Source organism: Stenella coeruleoalba (assembly GCF_951394435.1).
Source record: "Stenella coeruleoalba genome assembly, chromosome: 10".
NCBI classification, from domain to species: Eukaryota; Metazoa; Chordata; class Mammalia; order Artiodactyla; family Delphinidae; genus Stenella; species Stenella coeruleoalba.
This window is the reverse complement of record NC_137156.1, coordinates 41,961,738-41,978,672: the sequence shown is the minus strand read 5'-3', so window position 1 is coordinate 41,978,672 and position 16,935 is coordinate 41,961,738. Positions and strand designations below refer to the sequence as shown.

General features: G+C 56.5%; 1 protein-coding gene across 1 annotated transcript in view; it reads right to left on the bottom strand.

Moving 5' to 3' along the window:
* COL11A2 (collagen type XI alpha 2 chain) overlaps nucleotides 1–16,935 on the bottom strand; it is a 28,439-nt gene that overhangs the window by 10,327 nt on the left and 1,177 nt on the right. The window contains exons 2-35 of the mRNA XM_079932934.1: nucleotides 14,855–15,004; nucleotides 14,510–14,720; nucleotides 13,871–14,033; nucleotides 12,211–12,402; nucleotides 10,944–11,177; nucleotides 10,645–10,707; nucleotides 7,584–7,643; nucleotides 7,442–7,483; nucleotides 7,148–7,210; nucleotides 6,789–6,863; nucleotides 6,234–6,320; nucleotides 5,916–5,972; nucleotides 5,697–5,750; nucleotides 5,559–5,612; nucleotides 5,398–5,451; nucleotides 5,186–5,239; nucleotides 4,947–5,000; nucleotides 4,810–4,854; nucleotides 4,633–4,686; nucleotides 4,163–4,207; nucleotides 3,923–3,976; nucleotides 3,686–3,730; nucleotides 3,530–3,583; nucleotides 3,243–3,287; nucleotides 2,957–3,010; nucleotides 2,783–2,827; nucleotides 2,607–2,660; nucleotides 2,140–2,247; nucleotides 1,069–1,122; nucleotides 740–793; nucleotides 595–639; nucleotides 457–510; nucleotides 290–334; nucleotides 98–151 (exon numbers count right to left, since the gene is read on the bottom strand). Coding sequence (XP_079789060.1) covers nucleotides 98–151; nucleotides 290–334; nucleotides 457–510; nucleotides 595–639; nucleotides 740–793; nucleotides 1,069–1,122; nucleotides 2,140–2,247; nucleotides 2,607–2,660; nucleotides 2,783–2,827; nucleotides 2,957–3,010; nucleotides 3,243–3,287; nucleotides 3,530–3,583; nucleotides 3,686–3,730; nucleotides 3,923–3,976; nucleotides 4,163–4,207; nucleotides 4,633–4,686; nucleotides 4,810–4,854; nucleotides 4,947–5,000; nucleotides 5,186–5,239; nucleotides 5,398–5,451; nucleotides 5,559–5,612; nucleotides 5,697–5,750; nucleotides 5,916–5,972; nucleotides 6,234–6,320; nucleotides 6,789–6,863; nucleotides 7,148–7,210; nucleotides 7,442–7,483; nucleotides 7,584–7,643; nucleotides 10,645–10,707; nucleotides 10,944–11,177; nucleotides 12,211–12,402; nucleotides 13,871–14,033; nucleotides 14,510–14,720; nucleotides 14,855–15,004 — 2,576 coding nt within the window. The remainder of the gene's footprint in view (nucleotides 1–97; nucleotides 152–289; nucleotides 335–456; nucleotides 511–594; nucleotides 640–739; nucleotides 794–1,068; nucleotides 1,123–2,139; nucleotides 2,248–2,606; nucleotides 2,661–2,782; nucleotides 2,828–2,956; nucleotides 3,011–3,242; nucleotides 3,288–3,529; nucleotides 3,584–3,685; nucleotides 3,731–3,922; nucleotides 3,977–4,162; nucleotides 4,208–4,632; nucleotides 4,687–4,809; nucleotides 4,855–4,946; nucleotides 5,001–5,185; nucleotides 5,240–5,397; nucleotides 5,452–5,558; nucleotides 5,613–5,696; nucleotides 5,751–5,915; nucleotides 5,973–6,233; nucleotides 6,321–6,788; nucleotides 6,864–7,147; nucleotides 7,211–7,441; nucleotides 7,484–7,583; nucleotides 7,644–10,644; nucleotides 10,708–10,943; nucleotides 11,178–12,210; nucleotides 12,403–13,870; nucleotides 14,034–14,509; nucleotides 14,721–14,854; nucleotides 15,005–16,935) is intronic.

The window sequence follows — 16,935 nt, the reverse complement described above, 5'->3', positions numbered from 1 at the left end:
GGAAGAGGTTCAGATGTCAGGTGAGCTCTAGGCTGGGAAGGGGGATGGGGAAGGATTCACAGTACCAAGGCGGGTCAGAGGTCAGAGGTCAGCTTACTGGAGGTCCTTTGGGGCCAGGAAATCCGTTGGGGCCCTGAGGTCCAGGGAGACCCTAGAGACAAAGCTAGGTTGAGTCAGGAGAATGGGGAGGGGTGCTGGGCAAGGGGCCTCTCCCTGCGGTGAGAGGGAGCCGGCCCCACTCCGACTCCCTGGGGAGCGCCGGGGAACAGGGGGCTCAGGCCACACTCACCCTCTCTCCGGGGGGCCCGTGGGGGCCATCACCACCCGATGTTCCCTGTGGGGGAAACAGTCAGAGAGTGAGAGGAGATGCTTTCTAGTCAACCCTGAGGCCAGAGGAGTTGAGAGCAGCTGGGCTACAGGGCAGAGGCGGGGATGAGCCCTGCCAAGACCACCAACCTTAGCTCCAGACTTCCCGGTGGCACCTCGGGGTCCCCTCTGACCCCGTGGACCCTAGAGAGAGGACAGGGGCGTTGTCAGAAAAGCCCCAAAGCACCTCTTCGGATCTTGAGCCGCACGTCTCTCCCCTGCACTCACCGTGGGGCCACGTTCTCCCCGAGGCCCTGATTTGCCCCACACGCCCTGGTGGGAACGAAGCAGAAACAACACATCACCCAGGGCGTGAGGCCCCTGCTCCCAAAACTGCCCCTCCCTCTGCCCCCCTCACCCTTCCCCAGCTTACACGGGCTCCCTTCTCTCCACTGGCTCCAGGAAAACCAGGAAATCCCAGAGACCCCTGGTGAGGATGGAGAAGGGGAAAAATTGACACGTCACAAAAGGGGAGGACCAAGGAAGGGCCAAGGGGGGTCAGGAGAGGTGGTGGAGGCAGCAGGGTGGGAGACCCGGGCTCTGCCAATAACTAGTGCTTCTGGCCTCTGTTCCCTCATCTGTAGAATGGGGGTGGGCTAAATTCTCTCTAGGGTCCCCCGCTGCTCTGTCAGTCTGTGCTTCCTGTAATTAGGGGTCAGGGAAGGGAAAAGGAGGAGGGGCACATGCGGGGCAACGAATCACCTTGGGACCCTGGCGTCCGGGGTAGCCAGGCAGACCAGGAACACCCAGCTTGCCCTGTGGATGGACAGGGAGCGATCAGGAGCGAGAGGAACCACGGATGCCACCCCATCCCTGGAGATCCCAGCCCTCACCCTGCCCAGAAAAGCCCCAGCCCCTGGCCCCTCATTTCCCACCTCCCAGGATGCCTGGCTTTTGTAACCTCTCCTTGCTGAGAGTGGATTTTCCCCGAACTCTAGTGCTGGAATCTCCCCTCCCCTGTGTCGTAAAATCTGCAGCTCCAGTCCTGCAGGCGCTGTGATCCGGCCCCTGCCTACCTGTCAACCTCAGCTCCATCTTCCCAGCACACAGTCCTGCTCCACCAAGACCGGCCCCCTTGCAGGCAGCAACCCCCCAGCCTCACTCCCTGGCTCCACTCTGCACTACCCCGGGCCCCCCCCGCAACCATCCACGCCTGCCCCCTGAGGCTTCAGGATCTATCTTGCCAAGGCAGCTGTGGAGCGGAAGTGGGGAGCAGGGGCTCTGCAGCCTGACTTTTGGGGCTCAAACCCTGGCTCTGGCCCTCACTGGCTGTGTGATGAACAAGTTTCTAAACCTCCTGATGCTTCAGGACTGTAGTAGTGCCCACCCCCCAGGACTGACAGGACAAGATGTCACGGTGCTGGCGCACGGTGAGGGCTTGGTGAGAGTTAGCTCTGAAGATGTCAGAGCTCACCTCCTCTCTGACTCTCTTCCTTCTCGGAATGCCTACTGCTTGGAGTCTGGACACATTTTCACTCTGCCCGGCACCTTCAGGTATCCTATGACGGCCTCTCTGCCCTGTCCCCATCAATCTGTTGTAAAGTCTTCACGACAGAGACTTTTCCTTAACTTCTTATGTATTCCCCCCGCTTCAGCACATCAGTGTCTAGGAGGCGCCATGTACACAGAGGAGCGTAATGCATGGTCATCTTTGATTGACTTGCAGACTTCAGCTGTCGGCACCCCACCCCAACCCTGATCCCAGCGCCCCAGGCCTCACCCCCTCCATGCCCTACAGCATGTAGACCAGACCCCTCACACCCTCCCCATCACCTTCTCGCCCATGAGCCCAGGGGGGCCAGGGTCTCCAGTGGGTCCAGTGCGTCCCTTCGGCCCCTCGGGACCATCCTCTCCCCTGGAACCAGGGACTCCAATCTCGCCCTGGGTGAGGGGGTTGGAGAGGTTAGTGATAGGGACTAGGGGAGGGGCTGAGCCCCGAGAGGAGAGGCAGGCCCCAGTGAGGCTGAGTGGGGTCGGTGGGGGTCCCCGAAGCTACTGCAGAACAGGGAGCCCCACAGGGGCAGGGAATGTGCTGTGATTGGAGAGCCGGTGGGTCACGGAGCACGGGGTTGGGTTCCTGCTCAGATCAGGCTCTAGAGGTGATCAGATCCTCTAAAGGGAGCCTGGAGATGAGGAGTCTGGGGTATTGGGGGTGGGGGGAAGGCTGGTAAATGGGGGCTCCAAAGGGGAGGATCATCAGCACTTAGAGTTGGGGGGCCACTGTGGGGATTTCTACTCACCCTGTCACCTTTCACACCCATGTCACCTTTGAACCCAGGAAAGCCATCCTCGCCCTGAGAAAGATTGGGGTGAAAGGACACCACAGATGATGGAGGGAGGGGGTGAGGCAGAGATGGACAGAAAGGCTGGTGTGGGGCAGGTGGAGGGGCTGGGAAGTTAGGGGTGCATTGCTCACCTTTTCACCCTTGTGACCCTTCAGACCCCGAATTCCATCCACACCCTGGAATTAGAGTGGGGGACAGAGACTGAGAGATCAGGGGAGGAGGCTGGGCTGGCAGGACCAAGCTCCTGGGGCCCCAGCTGGCTCCCCTGACCCCAGCCTTTATCTCCCAGCCCGGTGGTTCGTTACCTTGACGCCTCGAGGTCCTGGGTATCCCAGAGGACCCTGAGGTCCAGATGGACCCTGGAAGAAAACAGAGAGGCATCAATAAAGGGGTCTCAGGGTGTCACCACGGGGGCCCCCTAGGGGTGGGGGAAATGGAAGTTACAACATCGGAGTCTGGAGAGGGTTGAGGGGTACGGGACAAAGGACTGTCAGAGCCGCGTGACGAGGTGAGGAAATCCCAAGGACTTGGAGGACCAGGGTCTGGGTAGAGACCCCTCCAGGGGATGAGAGGAGGCGTGGAAGATCTCACCTGGTTTCCTTTGGTTCCAGGGGGACCTTCTTTGCCCGGGTGACCCTGGGGGTAGGGGAAGGAGAGCGTGACCACTGGCCCCTGTCACCTCCTGCACCCCTCCCTACACTTCTTCCACCCAAATGCCCCCCTGGGACCTAATGAAGCTGACCCACCATTGGCAGCACCACCAGTGACCTCCCAGTGCAAGGGACACACAGTACGGACACTCACTGAAGGTGCTAGAAAGTCATTTCCTGGGGTGGAAGGTCAAGGGGGACTTGTATTAAGAGGTGGAGGCCACTCACCGGGGGTCCATCTGAGCCAGGCATGCCAGGAAGTCCTGGTTTCCCTCGAGGACCCTGCAGGGGGATGAGGAGGCTCAGGCCCAGCCAGATATTTGGGGCCCACCCTACACCCCGCCTTGGCCCATCCACCTTTCCCCTGATCACTTAGTCACTTACCTTCTCTCCATGAGGGCCGATGGCACCCTGGGGCCCAGGGAGACCCTAGACACAGGAGGGAGAAGTCACAGGGGGCCCCTTAGGGGTGGGCCGCTCTCTCTGCAGCAGCCCCCATTCAGAGCGTGAGCAGCGAAGGCTTGAGACCCTTCATTTCCTGTCCCCACCCGGGATCTGGCCCACTGTGGAAGCCCAGGGGAAATCACTGAAGTTGGGGAGGGGATGGACAGGACCACTCACCTGGGTCCCAGGAGTGCCCTGTTGTCCAGGAGGTCCTGGCTCTCCCTGGGGTCCCTAGAACAGGCAACCGGGCAGGGGTCAGAAGGAGATGGTGACAGAACAAACAGGGCAGAGAGCCAAGTCCCGGCAGGGACAGCCGAGACGGCAGGCAGAGGGTCGAAATGGTGGCAAAGGGAACAGGACTTTGGCAGAGACCCCAGGGGCTAAGGGTCAGGTGAGGTCTCCATGCCCAGCACTCACCAAGCTTCCTTTGGGACCATGGGGGCCATCCATGCCTCGGACTCCCTGAAACACGAGAGGGGCATGAGCAGGCTGGAAGGCGGCCCTGGGCCCTGGAGGGACCTGTGGTTTCTGAGGCCAGGCCATCCCAGAGGGTGGGACGGGTCAGGCGCACAGCAGTTCATCCCAAACCTAAGCAAACACAGCCGGTCCGGATCCACAGGGCGTGGGTCTCTGGGGCTCTGGGACTGTGGGTTTGTGGGGGTTTGTTTTGTTTTCTTGAGGATTTTTTTTTTTTTTTTTTTTTGGCTATGATGAGAGCCTTTGGTGCACTACAAGACATGGTCCCGCAAGGGCACCAGGGGGTGAAGACTGAAGCAGGGCTAGGTGGGGGCCAGGGAGGAGGAGCTGGAGGGGAGGGAGGAGGGAGGCAGTCAGGGAAGGTGGAGAGAGGGAGAGGACAGGATCAGAAGCCAGGGACAGTCACTTACCGGGGGCCCAGGAACCCCAGGTGGACCTTTGGGGCCAAGGAGACCTCGAGTTCCCTGCATTCAGGTGAGGGGAAGATAGGACCCGCATGGGTGAGAGAAAACGTGTCCCTTTCATGCCCGTGTCCCTCCTCCGGCATCCCCAAAGCCACCCCCATCCCCAAACCCCTTGACACTCACCGACTCTCCAGGCAGCCCCCGAGGCCCAATCTCCCCATCGTCTCCCTGGAGGAGGAGGACGTGGTGAAGCAGGCTCAGCGTCCAGACCTCTCCCATACCCAGCCCCCACCCCTGCCCCCGCCGTCCACAACACTTACCCGATCTCCATCCTCGCCGGGGGGCCCAGGAAGGCCCTGGGCACCAGTATCACCCTGGAAAATGGTTGAACAGGTAAGAGGGGGTGCAGAGCCCCCAACACAGGCAGACACTGACTGTCTTCAGTTAACCAACCAATTTCCTTCACTGAGCTCCTGCTGGGACCCTCAGCCTCCTACCTCCCCTCCCCTCCACAGAAGATCTACCCCCTCATCACAACACACCATGCCCCTATACTCACCCTGTGTCCTTTCTCCCCAGGTAGCCCTGGGAGGCCATCAAATCCTCGGTCACCCTGGGGAGAAGAGGGGCAGCGTAGGTGAGGTCCCAGTCCCGTTCCCACCCCACCCCTCTCTACTGTGCCCTGAGTGGGGAGGGGTTATCCCTAAAAAACAAACGAGCTCAGGTGGGGCTGGGAGTTGTGGGTGCCAGAGAGGGGCCCAAGCCTATTACCTTCACTCCAGGTTCCCCAGGCATCCCTCGGGCTCCATCAGCACCCGCTCGGCCCTGGGGGTGAAGGGGAGGTGTCAGAGCAAGAGGGGGCACAGTCCTCCACACCCTGTGCTCTGCCTCCCATCCCCCACCCACACCCATCCTACCCTCAGGTCACTCACCCTTCGCCCAGCCTTGCCAGGGGGGCCCATGAGGCCCTGAGGTCCTCTGGGGCCCTGGGAGGGAGAGGCAGGGGCAGGGTTAGTGGGTATAGACGGCGGGGGCACTGGTTTGGGGATCAGGTGGGTGGGGGCTGTCACCTGAGGTCCTAGGTCTCCAGATTCTCCTTTCAGTCCAGGACTCCCAGGTTGTCCCTGTGAGAGAGAAGAGAGGGTGGCTGTGCTGAAGGACACACCCATCGGTGGCCTCAGAGCCCTCCCCCAAAGAAGCAAAAGACTTGCAACTTGGTCCTTTTCCAGAACTATCCATACCCCCCACACAAATAAAGAATCCCCTATCCCAGCACCCCACTCACTCACCAAGGGTCCAGGGCGGCCCGTGTATCCCATGGGACCAGGGGGTCCTCGGAGCGCCAGCTGGGGGAGCAGGGGAGACGGAAGAGCTAAGCAAGAGGCAGCTGGAGAATTCCGGACCCCAGGTCACTTCCCAAAGTCACCCTTGTACCCCTGATCTTCATTCTACTACCCTGTATCTTCCCCAACCTCCCTCTCAACCCCAAACCAACCCAGATCTCCGCCTGCCCTACATTCACTCCAACCTACCCTTCCAACTCTTCCTAGAGTCTTCCCCTTCCCGCCACACCCCTCCCCCCACCAAGATCCCCCAGCCTTCCTCACCCGTGCCTGCTGCAGAATTGCCTGGGCCTGGGCCTCCTGTGCCGCCACCACGGGGCCCTTGTCACCCCCACCACTGCCAAACCGGAACTGCGGGCCAAGGAGAGAAGGTCTAGGGTCTTCCAGGAAATCCACATGACCCTCCCTGCCAGAGGCATCATCCAGCATGTCTGCCCCATCCCCCAGGTTCCAGGACCCCACTTCCCCCCATGCCCCCCTCCAGTGTCTCCCATGGGTTCCAGGTAGTCACTTAGAGGTTTTCAGAAACTCAACTCCTGTCCTCCTCCTCCACTCTTGAGCCTCTTCCTCCCCAAAGACCCTCCTTTGGTTCTAGACCCCCTGAAATTTAGGATTTTCTGCCCAATTCTAGATGCTCCATGTTTGGCTCCAGGTCATCTAATGAGGCCCTAAACCCTCCACCCCTAAGATCAATCTCTTTGGGTGGATGGTCTTTAGAGACTCCTCCTTGGCATTCCTGCTCCTCTGGTTCTTGGTGACACAACACAATTCTCCCTCCCTCCCCCCTCAGCTCGTTCCAAAGACCAGAAGACAACTCACTGGGAGCATGAGGGATGTGCCGGGAGGGCCAGGGGCCCCATCTGATCCAGGGAGCCCTGCTCGGCCAGGGGGGCCCTAGAGTGGGGGAAGAATGAGAAGGATACGGCCACAGGGGGTTGTTAGGGTCCTGGCATCATTTTGAAACCCTCCTCAACAGAATAAATATAGACTTCCCTACGTCTTTCCCAAGCTCTCCCCACACCCCATGGAGAAAAATGACGGTGAGACACCACACTACTCCCCTCCCCAACCAGAGTCTACCTTCTTTTCTAATGAGAAATTACTGGGCATGGTACCCCTACTGGGTACCAGTGGCTCCTCTGCAGCCGTCCCCCCACCCCCACAGGATGTCCTCATACCCTCTCGCCTGGGTCTCCAACTGGACCTGGATTGCCTTGGATGCCAGGGGGACCAGGAAATCCCTGAAGAACACAAGAAGAGGGGGTAAGGTGTGGGCGTTCAGATAGAAGAGGGGTATGTGGCTAAGGGGTGGTCTCTACAGAAGAGATCTGAGGATCTGGGAGGCTTTGATTGGAAGGATGCTCTGAGTTCTAAGAAGGAGGCCTGGGCCTATGGGGGGAAGGCACAGGTGAGCACATAGGAAGCATCTCTGTGAAAAGAATGGAGGCTAGTGGGTCACAGCTAGAACTCACCGCAGGGCCTTCTGGACCAGGGGGCCCCTCCACTAGCATACCCTGTGGAGTCAAAGGTTAAAAGTCAGAGGCTATAGGGCTAGCACCCCCACCTGCTTCCCTTCATCCCACTGCCCTCAGCTCGGTGACCATGGTGACTTACAGGTTCCAGCACCGCAGGCTCCCCCTTCTCTCCTTTCAGCCCCCGGGGACCACGGGCAGCCTGAGAGAGACACATATGTAACCCCCAGGGGGGCCCGTAAGCATCCAAGACACCAGGACTGCCCCCATCCCGGTGGCAGTCTCAGGTCCTCTGGAGACCTCCTGACCCTATCCCCAAGTCCCCCCCTCCTCCTCTAAGACTCCCTCTTCACAGACCTCCCAGGTCTACCAAGGTAGACCTCAGGGCTCCCCTCCCCACAATTCCCAGCTCCACCTCAACAAACACAGTCTCCTCATCTCTCTGAGAACCTCTCTCAGGAAGGTCCCCAGACACTTCCTGGGATTCCAAACCCCCAACCTTCCCAAATCCTCTTCTGGAGGACTGCACCTTATTCCCCAAACTCCCTGAGAACCTTAAGAAACCATCGACTTCCTCACCTTTACCCCAGCTCACCAAATAAGAATATCTCTAAGATTGTGGATAGATTTTTACTTGGGTTTAGGGGCAGATCATGTATCCATATGAGGATCTGATATAATCTATGGAGTCCTTCTCCAGAAAAGAAAAAGTGTACGCCCTTATGCACAGAATGTTACTTAGAGTTTCAAGGGGTTCACAAGTTTAAAACTCCCTGGAGATTAGACATTCATACTGTAAGTAGATCTGGAGAGCAGTCCCCACCGATATCTCAAACTTAGACCACATAACTGGACTTTGGAAAAATACAGCTCCTGGGCTCAGTTGCTCAAGCCCCGAGCCAAGCCCCTCAAGTTTTCCCAGTTCCTCTCCCAGCCAGGATGCTACACCCGTCCTCTGACCCTCATTTATACTTCAAGCCCACCCGTCGCCTCTCTTCCACACGTCCACTCAGATGCCCGCTCCCAACTCTGGGGCCAGAACCAAGATGAGAACAAGGAGAATGGAGGATATTCACCCCCCCACCAACTCTCCCAACAAAGATCTTCAAAATGCCCCCTTCTACCTCCATCCTGCTCAAACAACAGTGATCAATTTCCAAACTCTCCCATATCCCAGATCAACCCTAAGTTTCCAGAAAGCAGCATAAGGGAAAGGCAGCAGAGGGTCAAGGGTGGAATTATTAGAGCAGGGAGGGTGGGATGAGGCAGCGGGGTAGAGGCAAAAGATGAAGTGAGTAGACAGGAAATACCCCACTGACAGGGAGTGGTTGAAAACATGGGACGCAATTAAGGGAGACAGAAAAAAGGGACAAACACTTGGAAGCAAGAATGATGCCAGGGCCAAGAAAAATTAAACATGGCCAAGACGGCTAGCAAATGAACCAGATAAACAGGAAGTGGTGGGACAGACAGGAAGCAGCCAAGGAAAGAGGATCCAGGAAGTGGACCTTCAATAACAACATGGCTACCACAACCAAGAGAGAAAAGAAATTCACAAAACAGACAGAAAGTAACTCCGGGAAATGGATTATGACAATGAAAGGCAATTCTTCCAACAAACACAAACATCAAGGCTAGTACACACAGGAGGTGGCTGTGATAAATATCTAGGCCCACATGGAAACTTTATGATTTGGATGACGTGAGACACATAGGAAGCGGCTTATTATCAAAGTATAAGAGAACATGAAAAACTAGAGCCAAAACACAAAGAATAAGTCCCTTCCAGTTCAATCTGACACAGTCACCAGAACGGATGCCATGACTGGAGAAGACAGGAGGGGAGCCATTGTAGAGAAGGAGAGAAGACAGGAGGGGACAGACAGGAAGTGGCCTGTAGGTTAGAAAATGTGATAGAGGAAGTTAGATCATTTGGCAGCAACATGGACAAGAAATTGTTTCGACCAAGAAGAAATGATCGAGACAGACGGAAAATGGACACAAGGTAGGGGCTTACTGACCAAAAGTTTTATAAAATCCAGCTTGATGGAGACAGGAAGTGACCAAGAAAGACAGAAAGTGGCCATAGGATTGAAAAAAAAAAAAGAAACCCAACAGCAACAACCAATTGCCCTGAACAGAAGGATCCACAGATTAAGACTTTTGGCAAGGGAAGGCAGGAAGTAACGTTTTCAAGCAACAGATACATCTTATGTGAACAGAAAATGGAAAACCACTAATGGGAAGTAGCTCACAGACAAGAGATAACAATCAAAAACAACAGGAAGCGATTCTTGTAGCTCCCACTGGAAGTCAAGGATGGAAGAGGAGCTCCTTTCACTTACGGCTCCCAAGTGGGCTGTCTCCGCAGAGAGTGCAGGGCCAAGCTCCGTCTCCTCACGAAAATCGTCCCCATAGCCATAGGTGTAATCGTAGGGCCCTGCTGTGGGGTCTGTGCCACCCTCCCCATATTCCTCTGTCAGGAACCTGTCAGCTGTGGAGGGGACCTGGAGATCTGTCTGCTCCTTCCCGGGGATGGGGAGGGAGAGGGGTAGACGGGGGCATTAGGGCTGAGAGGAGGTTCTCCCTGGACCCCAGGGTGTGACAACTTCCAGCCCAAAGGTTTCTGAAGGGTAACAGGGACTGGAGTTTTCCTCCCAAGAGCAAGGGGAGCCGTTGTAGAGAAGGGGGATGGCCATCAGAGCCCCCCAATGTGGAGGGAGGTCCAGAAAATGGGCCCGGTTGGAAGAAATGATGGGTAACAAGAAGGGTGGCCAGAGGGCTGGACACAGAGTGGACAGTCCATGGACATAATAATCGATGAAAGAATCCAAGGAATGACCAAAGAAATGGATGGAAAGAGGGGCAGAAGAGGAAAAGTGACAGCATTGGACAGAAAATGGCTCCTGGGAACAGAAATATGACAGAAAGTAAAACCATTTGACACCAACAGGGAGAGGAAGTTACTCCAGAATCAAAGAATAATGGCAGGAGACATGGACACTGGAGAAAAATGAAGGTTCTGAAAGAGGAAAGCAGACCGATAGGTCCGGAGTGACCGGGAGACAGAAGGACACGAATGGAGACGACAAAGAGCCCTCCGGCCAGAGGAGGGGCTGGTTCATCAAGATGACATGGGGCAAGGAGAGTGGGTAACAGACGCCCACCGACCCAGCTAGGGCGAGGGTGGGGGATGGAGTTACCTCCTCAGTGGGTGGCAAGGGGCGTGACTCCAGGTTTCCTTCCTCTTCACCTGGGGTGGGGTCCTAACCCCAGGGGGAAGGTGTGGGGAGAGGAGCACAGGGCGGGAGGAAAGGAGAGAGGTTAGCGGAAAGGGAGGCCAAGCAGCAGTTCATCCCCCGGGGGGCAGTGTCTGTCTGTGCTGGGGGGTGGGGGCAATCTCAGATCTTGCAGCCCCTTAGGAGGGGGGGACGCTTTGGGGAGAGTGAATCTCCGAAGTCACAGAGGTTTGGGGGCAGAGATCTGGATGCCCCGGCTCTACCTGCTGGTAACCGCTGCCTCTGGTCCTGGGGGGGGCCCGGGCAGTGAGGGGAGCTGCCATCCGAGCTGGGCGCCGGGAGAGGGGAGGCTGGCCCCGAGCTGGGCCAGAACCTCCACTTCGAGAGGGGAACGCCTGCCCAGCCGCTGATCTCTTGGTAGGTGGGGTAGGCTTTCGGGGAGGGGTCCGACGCCCCCTGGGGGGAGGGGGAGCCCTGTGGTTGGGGCTTGGAGGCCACTGCAGCAGAGAGACACGGGAGGGGGCAGTGAGGAAACGCCCACAGTCTAAATACAAGGTGGCTCTCCCCGCATGTGGGGAGGGGAGGAAGGTGTCATAGATGTTTGCAAGGGGTGGTGGAGGGGAACGGGAGAAGTCCCTCAAGTTTACCTGATAATCAGGGGTGGTCACCGTAGTCATCACGTCGTAATAGGGGGGCTCGTAGTCATAGTAGAGAGACTCAATGGACTGGGGTTAGGGAAGGGGCGGTGGGAATAGGTGGGAAGGGGGGGCAGGCAGGTGAGGAGGTGGCGTGGGAGTTAGGGATGAAAGGAGGGGTGGGAGTCAGGAGAGAGAAGGGGTGGTGGGAAAGGGGGGTGGGTCCCACACGTGGGACAGAAGCAGACGTGATTAAGAGATTGACCCTCCAATCTTCAGGCCACTGACCCCTGTCACTGTCAAGACTCCACCCAATTCGTACCCTCCCTTCCCTTCCACCCCCCCAGTCCCTTATCCAGCACCTCCTCGTGCAGGGGGCCAGAGAGAGGGCCCCCGTATCCACACTTGCACAGACCTACTCTACCTCCTACTCCTTCCCCTCTTCCCCTCCTGGTCTTACCATTTCAACTTTCTCCCTGTTTCTGTCTCTCCCCTCCTCTGCTCTCCCATCCTCCGTCCCCAGCTCTCACCCCCACCCTCCATGGTCTCGCAATCTCTTAATTCAAGGAAGGGGGATGGAAAGCCCAAGGGCACAGTCCCAGGAAGACTAGCAGAGGAGGAGACACAAGGAGGGGACACGGCTCCCAGCCACGAATTCTTCATGACGACTTTTTATTTTTAAATGAAAATAAAAAGGTTGATGAATGAGGACTGGGGGTGGGGGGGTATGATGAGAATAGAGGGTACAGCTGGGGAGGGGCACAAGGGAGGGGAGAACAGGAGCCCAAAATAGGATGGGGAGCTCTGGGACATTGGGGCAATTCCCCTGGGGAGATGTGAGGGTGTCTTCCCTCCCTGGGATGTGCTGCAGTTTGGGGTTCACCAGCTCCCTCACCTGTCGCTGGGGTTCCTGGTTTTGTGACCTATGAAGTCTTGGTGGTTGCTGCTTCGGAGATCTCTGGGCTCTGTGAGACTGTTGTCTCTGAGGTCTCTCCCTCCAACCCCCCTCACACTCCAGCTCCTTCTGTTCACAGGATTCATAGGCAGCTTGCACCCCCGGAACGATGGCAAGCTCCTGAACATCACCCTACAAAGACAAGAGGAAGGGACACCAATGGAGGGAGGCAGAGTGGGCTTCCAAGAGACACAGGGTAGAGTCTGGGACACGGGGTCGGAGGCCAATCCGAGATAAGACTATATAATGGAGAAGGTCATTACCAGCCCTCCCATATGCACAGTGCTTTTCAGTTTTCAAAGGACCTTCTCATTCATAATCCCATTGAACCTTCACAACAACTGGACAGTTGGACAAGGATTGAAGTCAGTAGGACAAGGATCTTTATGCCTATTTTCCAAGCACATTCCATTCATAAAATTTCAAAGAGACAATGACCGGCCCAAGGTCACTCGAAGTGGTAGAATCAGGACTAGAATTCAAGCCTTCCAAGTGTAAGTTCAACTCTTGGCCTACACCCTGCCCATGTGGCCATGCATGAGCCTGTTCACAAGGGCTTCTGGAGACAGTGGCCCAACCTTAGTTGCTTTGACCTTCCAATGACAGCGACGATGAGAAGTCTCAGGATCTCTGGAAATGGGGGGAAGACAGTTCTGATTTCCAGTGGCATTTATTTGTGCCCACATGTGGTGATAAGCACACCCTGCATTGTATTCTAGTTTGGGGATACTGTCTCATCTCCACAGTGGAACTGGTAGTTCCTTGGGATGATAGAGATCTGATATTATTCTTCTGTGTTCTCCCTTAGTGTTGGGCCAGCAGGTGTTCAGAAAATGTTGACTGGCTGGGTGGGTGAATGGACAGATGGATGGCTGGATGGACAGATGGGTGGGTGGGTGGGTGGGTGAATGAGGGCTCGAGCACTTGACTGAATGGGAGCGTTGATGGATGGTGAATGTCTGTGTGGGTGGACTGGTGGGTCAATAAATGGGAGGTGCAGGGTAGATACCAACAGTGTGTTGGTAGATGGATGGAAGTGAAGAAATGGTAGGGTGGAGAGTGCGGTGGGTAAATGAGTTGCTAGCTGCATGCATGTATCCTATGCATGGGTAGACGGGGTGGGTGAGTGGATGGATGAGTGAATAGGTGGATGGATGGGTTAAAGAGGATGGATGGACAGAAGGATAGCTGAATAGATGGGTGGTTTACAGGAGGGAGTGACTGAGCAGGGGAAGAATGGGCAGGTGGGAGAATACAAGACTGAATGCTTGAGTGGGTGGGTGAGTGTGTGAATGGATGCGTGGGTGAATAGATGTGAATAGATCTGCCGATGGATCAGTTGAAGGGATGGATGGATGGGTGGACTAATGAAAACTGAGTGACAGAATAAGTGACTGTGGACAATCCTGCCACATAAGTGGGCACCTAATTCTCCTACAGAAAAAAAAAAATTAGCCCTGAAGACAGGAAATGGAAATATAAATTTATGAAAGGAAAAGTGAAGGGTAGGACGTAGGAAGACAGAGTACTGAGGTCAGAAGGGGAGTGGATACAAGGCATAGGACCAGACGTCACTCCTCTCTCTGGCTGCTCTGGTTACCTCAAAGACTTCTTCATCCAGGATCTGAGCACCAAAGATGATCACGCCTCGGGTGTCCAATACTGGATGAGCACTTCGGGGGAGGGGCCGGGTGACTCGCTTCTTGCAATCAATTATGAGGGTGACCGACTGGCCCTTCACAGCCACAGCCACACGGTGCCATCTGGTCATAGGGACAGGGAGGCGGGAGGTTCAAGCAACTGACTGAAGGGGGGAAAGTCAAAAGGGCTGAGCAGCCCTTGATGGAAGGGTTGACAAGTCAATGATAACAATAGTAGTAATCACAGTTAACTACCATGTACCGAGGGCTTACAATACACCAGGCACCATCCCATCACTTTCTCATTTGATTCTCACAGTTCTATTGTCCCTATTTTTCAGACATAGAAACCAAGGCTCAAAAAAGTCAAGGAACTTGCCCAAGGTACAAGCTAGTCCTACTTGCAAGGATTTAAACTCTAAAGCCCAAACTCTGGGCTAGAAGTGACTAGGCAGAAGTTTGGGCAGTGGGAAAGTGAGTGGTGGCCCACAGGGTCGGCAGGGTTTCCTAGATTAGGGCATGGGGGCTCTGCGGGCAGGGGCCAGAGGGGAGCTCCTGAAAGGGTAGGCCAGACAGGCCAGAGGAGCAAACTGACTTACTTGCCATCTGCTAGGCTGAGGCCTCGGAAGACGGGCTGAGCAGGAGGTTGAGGCCGTCCAGTCTGGTCCTCGTACAGGAAGCGGACAGGTTGGCCGAGCTCCAGGCCCAGTTGTCGGACACCCTGGGCACTATAGACAGTCAGGAGGGGAGCCTGGAGGCCAGGGCGGGTCCGGACAGCAGTCAGTAGAGAGAAGTCTTTGGGAAAGCCTCCTGGTACCGGAGAGACATACACAGGTGGAGTGAGAGGCAAAGCGAGACATTAACCCCTTCCCTTCTCGTGTCTGATCCCAGACCCTGCCCTGTGACCTCGGCCAACTTTCCCTCCTCCAGCGTGTCACCCATACCTGGGAAGAGCTGGCGGGTGGGTGCACTGAGCTGGGCGGGTCGGGACACTCGGTAAGCCACATCAGCTGGACAAATGCCTCTCGCCCTCCGGACACCGTCAGGGAGGGAGGGGAACCTCAGGGCCCACAGCACGTCCACAGGGGCTGCACCTGGGAGAGTCCACGAGGGTCAGGGGAAGGGACACACTCTCAGGAGGGCCCACACAGGGGACATTTGGGGTCTAGAGCTCAGCTTCCTGGGGCTCAAACTCCTTGGAAGATAAAAGTCACCTCTCCCTTACTCGCTCCTGAACAGGGCCTGAATGGATGGAAAACGAAAGTCACCTGGAAAAGGGCAGCGCTGAGCCTGTATTCTGCTCCCTGCCCACCACTGTCCCCGCCTCCCAGCCTCTGTCTCTGTCACTCCCTCCCTATCTCCGTCTTTCAGCCTATGAATCTCTCTCTATTCTCTCTTAACCTCTCCGTCCCAACTCTGCCTTCCCTTTACTCTAGCTCTGTCACGCTTACTCTCTCTGTCTCTGTATCTGTGGGTCTTTCTCTCTCCCCGGCTCTTCTGTCTTCCTCCGTTTCTCTCACACTCTACCCAACTTTTCCTTTCTCCCTCTCTTCCTCCCTTTCCGTGTCTCTTGGTCTCTGGGTCTCTGGCCTCAGTCCCATGTCTCCAGCATAAACAACATCTGGGCAAACGATCATCCTGGGCACAGGAGGTGCAGGGGGGCCACGAGGGAGGGAACAGAGAGGCAGCTCTGTGGGGAGGGGACTGCAAGCTGCTGGGGTTCCCGTGTTTGGGGAAGTGGGGACACCTCTGACCATGCAGAGGAAGGAGATACAAGAAAGGGCCAACCCAGGAGCTGGTGCCCCTGGCTTGGGAGATGGGCTGGGGTGCAGGGGCGGGTGGGGAGCCTGAAGCTGCCACGCAGAGCCGGAGCAGGTCCAGGGCCTGGAGCCACACATCTGTGGATCCCATCAGGGTCCTTTGCCCAAAACCCGGGCAAGCTCCCCACACCTGGAACTTCGACCGTGCCCGCCCCCCCCCCCCCCGCCCCGCCACGGTCCAAAGATTCAAGGCCCGGGCCACCAGCCCTATCCCCCTAGAACTCGGCTTCTGAGGGTTCAAACTCCTGAGAAGACAGGGGTCGCCTCTTCCTCACTTGCTCCCCAATACACATACTTCTCACTCCATCAGCTCCATTGGAAAAATCCCAAAGAAAGTTCCAGCAAAACCCTCATAGAAGTGTGGGGCAGGGCAGGGGCCAGAGTGATCAGGAGAGCAGAGCTGGGTGGGGCGGGTGAGGTGGGGTGGGCAGGCAGAGAAAAGGCCCTTTGAGTCCAGGAGCCGGGAAACCACGGCCTTGCCCCCTCCCACCCCCCTGCCCTAGCCTGGCCCCCACGTGTGGCAGCTCCGCAAACACCAACACACAAGGGCCGCTTTGAGAGACGAAGGGTAAGTGAGACAGAGACACAGAGACTCACAGAGACCCCAGGCCAAGGAGACCTCAGAGGGCCCCACCCTCCACCAAACCCCAGAAGAGTACAGTTCCATCCTATAGACAACCTACCCACAGGTCTGCCCACCCATCTTCCCACTTCAAGCTACATACGTGCCCCACTGTCTCTGGCCTCAATCTGCCCCAGTCTCCCCACTGGTGGCCCCATCACCCCCACCACTCTACCTCTGGCCCCCCAAACACCCCTTTCTTTACTCTGATGAATTCCACACTAACCTATTTCCCGCTAGAGTCCCACCTCTACCCACTCAACCCCCAAATAAGAGACAGTCATCTCAGCCATCCCCCTGCCTCCATGTTAAAGGTCCCCTTTTCTCCCTAAAAAAGACTCCTAGAGTCTACAGACATCCCACACTTCAATTTTCTGTCCCTGAGCCGCATGCTCCTCCTATCTTGAAAGTTCTTCCTTCTGTAATCTAATCTAATCCTTTATGCTGCTTTTCTGACCATCTTGTCTCCAAAGCAGAGAAGAAATGAATAGTCAAGTTATATGCAAATCAGCCTCCAGTGTTTCCACGGGGGGAGGGGGCTTGCTCCAGCCTGCCTAGTACCCAGGTACTCCCAGCCTCCTCC